Source organism: Parasteatoda tepidariorum, chromosome 7, assembly GCF_043381705.1.
Source record: "Parasteatoda tepidariorum isolate YZ-2023 chromosome 7, CAS_Ptep_4.0, whole genome shotgun sequence".
Lineage (NCBI taxonomy): Eukaryota > Metazoa > Arthropoda > Arachnida > Araneae > Theridiidae > Parasteatoda > Parasteatoda tepidariorum.
The window spans coordinates 37,719,454-37,730,557 of NC_092210.1; the positions used below are offsets into that span (position 1 = coordinate 37,719,454).

General features: G+C 31.4%; 1 protein-coding gene across 1 annotated transcript in view; it reads right to left on the bottom strand.

Annotated features, from left to right (window-relative positions):
- Positions 1–1,081: 1,081 nt before the first annotated feature.
- Positions 1,082–11,104, bottom strand: part of LOC107455621 (fatty-acid amide hydrolase 2-like) — a 23,987-nt gene continuing 13,964 nt past the window's right edge. Inside the window, exons 6-8 of the mRNA XM_071183293.1 lie at positions 10,534–10,694; positions 7,390–7,476; positions 1,082–4,107 (exon numbers count right to left, since the gene is read on the bottom strand). Of these exons, the coding sequence (XP_071039394.1) occupies positions 3,508–4,107; positions 7,390–7,476; positions 10,534–10,694 (848 nt within the window). The 3' untranslated portion in view covers positions 1,082–3,507. The remainder of the gene's footprint in view (positions 4,108–7,389; positions 7,477–10,533; positions 10,695–11,104) is intronic.

The following is an 11,104-nucleotide window of genomic DNA, read 5'->3' on the forward strand; positions in this document are numbered from 1 at the left end:
TTCCTTATACTCACTTAAAAATTTGGGAAAAGAACAATAACTTTAGAAATTGGGGAGTTATTCCATATAATATAAAATACTTATCTTTACTTCTCCAATAAACGAATGAAAATCGATTTAAGATTTGTCTTTATTTATTAGATTTTAAAAAAAAGTGCGTGTATACTCATAAAAGCGGGAAAAAAATTTTCTGCTTTAATTTCTAGTGCTGCCATCTGTAAACATCACTTGAAAGTTTATGCAAGAGATTATTTTTGATTATTTTTACTGTAAAATTTTTAAAAAAAAAGAAAAGAAATAGGTAACGTTATTGAAAAAATTAAATTCTACGTGTATATATTTTTATTTGTTATAGATATTTTGGATTGTTATTCAAATAAATAACTATATTAAAATACCATTTTCACAAATAAATTATGTCATATTTCCTTTGTTTTCATATTCCTTTGTTCAACGCTGTTTAGACTAAATATTATTATGTCAACAGCAAAATTTTTATTCCATGTTAAGTAATAAAAAATAAGAAAATATGTAAAATAAATATAATGAATCAAATAAATTAAATTAAATAAATAATTATAAATATAAAGAAATTTAAAAAGCAAGATAAAATTGATCAAGATGTTCTTGTGTAACCAAATTTATAAGTTTGATGCTATAAAAATATCTTTCCGGAAAACAACAAAAAAGCAACAGTCACAGCAAATGACATCGCTGTAGTTTAGGTTTATACGTTTGAATTAAGATATAAACTTTTTTTTTCTTTTTTAAATTGGGAGCAAAAGTATCAAGTCAAAACAATTGAGTTGATAGAAAAAATCCTCATTAATTTTTAAACAAATTAGTTGACAGAAAAAATCATCACTCTCTTTAATAATTTAAGACTCACATTGTTTAAAATACAATAAAAAAGACTAACATAATATAATTTATTTATTTTTTGCTATGCAAAAGTATCAAGTCAAAACAATTGTCAAATTTGTTGATAGAAATAATCATCACACACTTTAATAATTTAAGACTCACATTGTTTGAAATACAATTAAAAAGACTAATATAATATAATTTATTTATTTTCTGCTATGCAAAAGTATCAAGTCAAAACAATTGACAAATTAGTTGATAGAAATAATCACTACTCACTTTAATAATTTAAGACTCATATTGTTCGAAATACAATTAAAAAAGACTTACATAATATCATTTATTTATTTTTCGAAATGCAAAAGTATCAAGTCAAAACAATTAACAAATTAGTTGATAGAAAGAGAGAAACAAACTTTTAAACTTTCCTGATACGGAAGCTGTTGAGATGAGCACATTACCTAAGTATAATGCGGAAAAATCTTGATTCCACACTCTAATGCGGAAAAATCATTTAATCTAGGTAATGTGCACAATAACGGTTTTTGAGTTTTAGCGCTAACAGAAACACATTTAAAAATGTTTCTTGCAGCTATAATACTAATAATAGTTTTATACTAATGATGGTTTTACAACCCAATGATATCCATGCATTAAAATGAAAGCTTCAAATATTAATTGTATCTCTTTACATTGTTTATACGAGGTGTAACAAACAGAACTAAAAAATTCTGTAGTCTTTCTTATTGCGAAATCTTAATTCCTTTCATTGACAAACATGTTTTTATTGTGATATGTGTGAGATTAATTCATTCTGTTAGTATTCATTATTGACAAAATTTTCAATTTGCTTTCATTTACCGAAATAAAAGAAAATTAATAAATAAACTTCGAATTATAATTTTTTACAGGTTAATGATAATAGCTATTGAGATGTTTTCCCCTTTATTAATTGCAAGATTTATTTATTTTAATATCCCTATCTTGTGGTCGCTCAGGGGATAGAGCGTTCTCTTTCAAATGAAGTGAACCGAATTTCGAATTTCAGCGATAGCTGTGGTAGATACAAATTCCGCACCCGGCCTACACCGACCACTGTACTGACCTAAAGTATCCTCAGTGGTAGACGGATCATGGGTTAGAGTCCCTTTGCCGTCAGGTTAACAGAGGGAGGTTTTCGTGGTTTTACTCTCCGTGTAACTTGCTAACTCCCTATGTATGTTGGCTGACAAGCTGTCGTTTCGTCAAGGTAAGTATGGCGCCTATGTAGCATGATACTTAAATTAAGCGTAAAATTTGGGGAAAGTTGGCAAAGTTAATACTCCTTATGTGTAAATCTTACGTAATATTGGCGAAATGACATTACCATTGAGATATTTGGGTACAAAAGCTTTGGTACATTTTACGCGATATTAACCGAATGGACTTTACCAACTACCCACCGGTAAGATTTCGTTCGTATACTATTATAGAATATTATATATTCGGAATATTTACTATTTAGATTTAGTAAAAATGATTCTGTGTATTTTATGTATTATTGACAAAGCAAATTTGACATTTAAATTTCGATAAATTTTGGTTCGTATTTATTTACGTAAATTTTCTCTTTTTTGGACAACTACTTTTTTCTGCATCTTGTCGTTTCAGCTTATGTACATTTTAACGTACTGTTGAGGCAAATAATATTTTAAAATAACGTACTCATTTTTACCTAGTAAAAAGTGGTTAGTGAAATATTCGTAAAGGAAACGGATTAGGCAAAACTTTGCGTACATTTTACGTATGTGGGATAACCATTTTTGCTGTAATTTGACGTTTCAGTGAATTATCATTCATCAGATGAAATATACGCATTTTAACTTATGTACATTTTAACGTACTGTTGAGACAAATAATATTTTAAAATAACGTACTCATTTTTTCCTAGCAAAAAGTGGTTAGTGAAATATTCGTAAAAGAAACGGATTAGGCAAAACTTTGCGTACAGTTTACGTTTGTGGGATAACCGTTTTTGCTGTAATTTGACGTTTCAGCGAATTATCATTCATCAGGGGAAATATACGTATTTTTGACGTAAAATTGACGGTTCTCTGTTACTCAGGGACTTACAAATACAATTAGATGAAATAACTTGCATGGAATAGTGAATAGGTTCAGAGAAAAATACAGCATAAATTTATATCATTACTTGTCAATGAAAATGTTTATCCCAATTTTAATTTCCAAACAAAGCAATAAATATTAATTTAAATCAAAATGTTCATTTCTTTAGTAAAATATGAGATTCGAATCCTGTGTTAATGCTATTTTTTTTCTGAATTAGTAACCATAAAACACATAAAATTTCCACAATGCATTAAATCACACAAGACATTCACTCCAAAATTATAGTGTAATAGTGTTTTTAATGAAGAAAATTTTTCAAATCATATAACTTTTTTTAAAAAAATTAAGAAATAAGCATTTAAATTTTAATTTTTAAAATAAAAGATTAATTTAGCGTTAATTATACTTTAGATAAAAGTTTTCTCATACATTGTGGTCTTCTGCAGATGTAAAAAATGACTGAAAAATGAATATTTAAATTTAAAATGAAGATTTATCAAAAGGTACAATAAAAGAGCATTTTCAAAAACAGTTTTATGCAGACCACACTTTTCTTGCAGTTGTGGAACACGGATTTTTCCACCCTCTGAAAACGGTATTTAGTTCCACAGCAGCGGCGATTGTTAGGCGATCATTCAATTGTCCACTAACTACTTGTATACCTATTGGCAGACCGTTATGCAGACTCACAGGTACACTTGTAATGGGTACACCAAAATGATTGAAAATCGGAAAATACATCATATTACGCAATTTTGTTATGGATGAGTGACAAAATGGTGCTGTGTCTGGCGCTGCGGGAAGCAAAAAAATAGCTTCTTCCTGAAATATCTTTTGAAGTTTCTTTTCCAGTGAATCCGCTATTTTCATAGTTTCATAGTAAATTTGATCTTTTTCATTTTTTTCTAATATTGCGGTGAGAAGAAAAGGAAAACAGTGCTCTGATATTCCGACCATGAATTTCAATATTTCCAACCACAAGTGGACTTTTCCGTTTTTATCAGCCAATAACCTTTTGCTCAAGAAATCAACATCCAAAACTTTATATTTAAACAGATCGAAGCTGTATTCAAACTCTGGCAGCTGCAATTTGATTGCTTTCACTTCAAATCGCTCTTCAAAATGTGTTACTGCCTGAAAAAATTAATTTATATGTTAAATTAATAAGGAGTAACTGGAGTACTTAGCTGCCCAAAGCTCTAATGACAGTATATAGCACCCTCATTTCATCATTTTAAACGAAAGAACATCAATAGTTTTTTTACCTTAATAAATTTATAAATTCTACGCGAAGAATTGAAAGAATTCATCCTCCTTTATATAAAGTACTGTTCACGACGTACAAAGACGGGTAAAGTATAGAAAGATTCAAGTTTTTAGTACATTACATACTACGAATATTCCATGAATACTTGTGAAGGACTAAATTCATAAACCCATCACACAATGCCAACAACGATGAAAAAATGCATAACTGTTGCTGTGACGGACATTTACAGAATGATGCTATTGAAGGTATGAGCAGAACTGTTTTACCTTTAGCGCAGTGGTTCCCAATTTTTTTCGCCTGTGTGCACCTTAAATAATCGACCTTGTTGCGAGGAAACCACCCTCTTTATATTTAAACATACAAAGATAATCGAGAAAGCATGAACCAAGAAAGACTATTAGTTATTAATCATTTTATATTTAGAAATATTAAAATAGGTTTCATGTCCGGTAGTAGTACTCGCATTCTTGGAGTCGCATCTAGTCTATAGTCATGAATTTGATTTTGGAGTATATGTTACGGCCAAAGCCCGTATTCGGCCACTTCGCGAATTGGCCAAGAACGCTGTAAATTGGCTGGCCAATGTCCGATCTTTTCTTGGTTTCGGGAATTGGCCGGCCAGATCGCGAAGTGGCATAGGATGGCTGGCTAATGTCCGATCTTTTCTTGATTTCGGGAATTGGCCGGATATAATTACATTTATTCGATATTTTAATACTTACTGACGATAGATTACATTTATTCGATATTTTAATACTTACTGACGATAGAATAGAAGATAAATATCGGGCAAATGAATACCGGGCAGTGACACTTGAACTTAAAACATCAGTGTAGGATATACCGGGCAGAAGCACTTTACTAAACCTAGTATGACCAGACCTTTGGTAAATGTCCGAAATATATACTAGGTCTAGTTAAGTACCACTGCCCGGTATGCATTTGCCCGGGAATTCTTGAATGAGCACATCGTGTTTTGGCCGGAATATTGTGGCCACTTCGCGAAATGGCCGGCCAAAGTGCGAAATAATTGATCGTTTTAATTATTTCGCACTTTGGCCGAGAGGTATAGCCAATTCGCGAAGTGACTGGACTTCGGGCTTTGGCCGTGACATATACATATGTTGAAAATGAATAAAACAAACCCTATTATGGTTTTTGGTGAAATGAAAATGATAAAAAAAAACAGTTTTTAACATTGAAAATGAATATCAGGGAATTTTTCTGCAGTGAAGATTTTAGTTATTTCATTTTAACTTGAAAAGTACGGTAGTAAATGCTAATACAATTTTTCTTATAAATGTTTTAAAAATAAAAACGTTATGGATTAAATATAATGATAATTACATAATTCAAAACTTATTACAGGTATAAAAAGTTCTAATTTCTCGAAACCCCTGCACTCTTTTGCCATTTGGGAATCGCTGCTTTAGTAGAGAAGCGTGTGCAGAGTGTCCAGGCACATAGAATTCATCTAGCATGTTCCAGAAACTTGATAAGTGCATCACACATCTTAGAACGTAAATAAACATTTCTTTGAAATTAGATAAATTATTTCGGCTGACACAAAGATTTGTTTCTGTTTTATTTGACTGTTATGGATTTAAAATTTTAATGCAATATTTATATAACAAAACGTTTGTTAGGTTGATACTGATAATTGAGCTTCATAACAACTGCAACCGAAGCAGATCATACGTTGCAGAGATTTAACGCAAATAAAATTCTTTCCAACTATCATTGTTCCATTGGATTGAATTGCATCAACTAACTAATTTTTCAACCTTCTGCGACAATTCGATACTTTTGAAATTGTATTTTTTAGACAATAGGGAGAGATCGCTTATGTTTACGTCTAAAGTTTACGTCTTCCTAAACATGATAAAATGTTTTTAATCTGGAACTAATATATTATAAAAAAATTATTCAACTATTCTAATTTAAATAATTATACTTTACAATAATTTCAAATAAATACATTGTGATAGTAGATCAAAATTTTTATTGGTTATATCCCTTCTGGCGTCAAAATGACTCTTATCTTGCAGTGGACCGAAATAACTTTAACTTGTATTGTCATTGGATATAGGACTCCAATTTTATTTTGAGCACTTTAATTATTATTTTTAAGAAATATATCGATATATTGATTGGACATGCAAAGGTTGGACAAAAACATGGTTACACTTCTATAAACCTATCTTCTTCTTAGCAGCAAATATTTTGGAAGATTTTACATGACAAAACTGTTAGCTTATTTTGAAAGATCTTGTTTGAAACTTTTAGAAGTGAGGTCATATTCGCACGTGCAAAATTTGCATCGTCCAAAATGAGGGTATACGAAGTTAAAAGCTTTTTCTCATTTTAATTCAGGTATATGTTTAAAAGCATTCTCTTATAAATACTGCACTCATACAGTATGATTTCACAGTTACTTAAGTAATGAAGTGGCCTCGTTGGCCGGTTACTCGTTCGTGTTATGTTCTAGTTTCCACAGTTTATAATTTCACAATTACAGACATTAAAGCTAGTGAGAAGATATTAACTTCCTCTCCTCGTTTCGGTCGATCCGAGTTTTAAATAGGTAAGAAGGGAACATCATTTCCAAACGCCTCAAGCGTGATCTTTCAAACTATGCCAACAATTTTGCCATGTAAAATCTTCCGAAACATTTGCTGCTTAAAAGAGTTAGTGTCGAAGCCCTCTTCTGTAGGTTCTATTAATCATTAAAATGATGATAAATTCTGCTTGTAATGGGCAGGAACGAATTGAAACTTTAATTGTCAATAAACACAGAGCCTCTGTCAGGATTTGACTCCTTTAGCTTGCCGGAAAGTGATCGATATTTTGACCTCAAGATTCTATCGCTAGATACATGAAAGTGGTTTATTAAAAATTTAATATAAAAAGAATACAGTTAGTGTAATATTATTGTTCTAAAAATAATATTCACGAGCTTGTGATACTTTGATTTTTTGAACAACAGTCCAAAAAGCAGATTGGTTAAAATCGAGTTTTTTCTTCGCCACTGCTGAATTATTTGAAAATTTTAGTCTAAGAAGTATAATTAAAATTAATTTATTAAAATATATTAAGTAAGTTAACTTGGTACGATATATCGATGATATGATGCTATACAAACTTACTTTTTTAAATGCTTGCTTGATAGCAGGTAAGACAGGGTTATTAGGTGTTTCTTCCATGTAGTATATTTTAACATTCTTGAAATCCACCTTAAATAATGACGGAAAAATTGAGGAGGAATCATTTTAATAACGACAGACAGAAACGAAAAAAATAATAAATGAGCGTATAAAGGAAGTCTTAAAAAAGTGAAGTTGGATGAATAGAGTGCAAAAATTCGCCACTCCTGTTGCGCATTTTTGCACTTCATTCGTTTGATTCCATATCTCTTCTTTCTAAGCTACACTTATGTATAAAAGTTAAGGAAAACGCAGCTTTTTAATTAACTTAAAAATTTTAAAAAAGAATGTGAACCAAATCAAGTGAAATCTTATACGAAAACACATAAAATAAACGACACTATTAAGAAAGGTATTAGCAAAAATTCAATATCTTTGGTTACTATCCATCCCAGCAAGATAACTTAAAGACCGTGATAGGCCAATGATTGCAGTTTCGGACTCCGGTCTGAAAGGACCGGGACTCGATCCCCGACTCCGCTAAGACCGTGCGATATACGTGCTCCTAAAATGTGTGGAATCGAAAGTCCTGTGGTGGGTTGCTCAACAGTACCATGTGTACAGGGATCTAGAGAAAATTTTCTTCTCATTCAGATCAATGTGTCAATTGGGGAAGGGTCCTCGTGAATGAGTGGTGCCATCTACCCGTGTAGTTCTGAGCTAAGACGTACTTTCACCCTTGCGGAGCTCTCTTATCAGTCGCAGCTTTCTGATTTAATTCGCAAAAAGCCAATGGCTAACAACCTTGTCCTGTCCAAGTGTCACTAGAAAAAACAACAACAAATCACTCAAAAAGGATGGAGCAGAAAGTATCTCAGGGAGGCTTTAATGTGACCTTTCCGATCACTATGCAAGTTTTACAACGAACTCTCGCGCTGTTTTAAAATGTTGACTAATAATAATGAACTAACAATGAGGTTGACTAATAATAATTCGTGACCAATTTATCGGCTGATTTATTGATGAATTCTTTGACTAATGTATTGACTAAATAGTTTACTAATGATTTGACCAATAATAATTTTTGACTAATAATAATTATGAGGTTGATTAATAATAATTTTTTGAACCAATAACTTTCAGCCAAAGCAAATATTGGAGCGTGAAATATATTTCCTCTATTAAGATACATGGATGAAAAAGCTATGGCAAATGCTATCCTTGCTATACAGAAATTCTATGAAGGAAAAAGTGACCTGCAAATCCTAAGAACAGCCCAGAAAATCTATTTATAATTTAAGTCTTAAGATCTGAAGGACTAATCCATCAAAAAAGGAAATTCTTGCAAGCATCAATGTTTGATGCCGCTGAAAAAGATTTTTAATATTTATTTGTTCACAGTAGCCCATGTGTCCACCACTGCTTCGTGGAGTTATTAATTTGCTTAAACTTATTTTTGGTTAACGGATGCCATAAAAAAGAACTCCATTAGACTAGTTCATAGTAGCCCCACACCTATGTGTAAAAAATAGCTCTCTGGATTTATTAGTTTGTTTAAACTAATTATTGGTTAACGTATGATGCCACTAAGAACGACCCAATTACTGTTATTGTAATGAAATTCAGATATCAGTGGATCGAAGAATGACATGGTTATTGGAACATTACACAGAGAGTTACACAGTTGGAACGTACCCTGGGACAGGAAAAATAGAAAAGAACGTCAAAGAAACAGAGTAACTTGTATTTATAGCCTTCTTGGGATAAAACGCAACGTGTAATCAGAACATTCTGATAGCATGCGGATGTAGAAAAAAACTGCTTCAAATAAATGCGATTATAGTTTTTCCTCAACAATTACTATTGACTTGTTCATAGAAGACCCACACGTCTATGTCCAGAATAGCTCCGTGATCATTTGTTTGTTCAAACTCATTTTGACTAAAGAATGATGCTACTAAAACAACTCTATTACTATTGACTTGTTCATAGTGGCCCCACACCAATGTGTCCGAAGAAGCTCCGTGGAGTTTTTAGTTTGTTTAAACTCATCTTTTGTTTAACTTATGACGTCACTAAAACGACTCTATGATGTCTTTAAGAATCTGACTTGTTCATAATAGCCCCACACCTATGTGTTCTCAATTGCTCCGTGTAGTCATCAGTTTGTTTAAATTCATCTTTTGGTTAACTTATGACATCCCTAAAACGACTCTATGATGTCTTTAAGACTCTGACTTGTTCATGATAGCCCCACACCTATGTGTCCTCAATTGCTCCGTGGATTTATTAGTTTGATCAAATTCATCTTTTGGTTAATTTATGACGTCACTAAAACGACTCTACGATGTCTTTAAGAATCTGACTTGTTCATGATAGCCCCACACCTATGTGTCCTCAATTGCTCCTTGGAGTTATTAGTTTGTTCAAATTCGTTCAAATTTATGACGTCACTAAAACGACTCTATGATGTCTTTAAGAATCTGACTTGTTCGTAATAGCCCCACACTTATGTGTCCTTAATTGCTCCGTGTAGTTATTAGTTTATTTAACATGTTAACATTATTAGTTTATTTAATTATTATTTTTGGTAAACATGTGATACCACTAAAATCGACTGTATTACTATTGACTGGTTCATAGTAGCCCCCCCCCACCTACATATCCACAATTCCGTGGATGCATTAGTTTGTTTAATCTCACTATTGATTAGTTAAAAAAAAAGGTAGTCAAGTATGATTATTAAAATGTACAAAAACCATATTTATTCACAATATAATATTTCCTGTTCTTAAAAATGATGAATAGCAATAAAGTTAAAATTAAAGTAAAAATTAAGAAGTCACTTTTCCACCAGAAATACTTCATTTTTTAACTTGCTAAGCAAAAATCAATAGTTACATCATATAACTACTCCTGAAAGTGGAAAACAGTTTCTGTTTTTTTCTTTTTCCGTAGTTATCGAGGAATATTTGAGTGATAAATAGCAAAAATATTCCATTTGTCTACACTAGTCGCATGTTCACAGTAGCTCTCGTTCACTTAACTCACAGTTGTGTTTATGTGCATTGGTGGTGTTTTTGGACATTTTTGATTTGTGTGAGATAAGAAAATTTGATAAAAAGCAAACCAGTTTATAACATGTACCTGTTTATCAAGATCCAACCTGGGATCATTTCGGCTCAATACTTTCATTAGAAGAAGTAAGTCTTCAGCATATCGACACATAGGACCGGTGCAGTTTATGTGATCAAATGACATTTCTTCAGGCTCAATCCAAGGAAAATAGCCTCGATTTGACACAACACCTGTTAGAAACATATATGTATCATCGCGTAAAAAATAAGTTAGTGAACAAAATTTATTAAGTCAAATAGAAGTGTTATTTTGTCTTCTTCAAATTTTTACGAAGATAGTTCGCTAATTGCTCTATAGCTTTAGATATGTTAGGATCATTCAGCAGAAAACTCGCCCTTTTAAGTCTTCAAACATTAAAATAATAACTTTGTTGTTATTTTTTCATCTAATTTGGCAGATTGTAATTGTTTTTCTTGTTTTTAATTTTAAAAAAAATTTAATTACAAATTTAAAAAGTTTCCTGCGTAGAGTTAGTAACCGTGTTAAGTTTTTTTTTGCAGATTTCTCATATGGCAAAAAAAATGCAATCATCAAATTTTGTTTTTCTAATTTGCACGACTTAAACTAATATATATATATA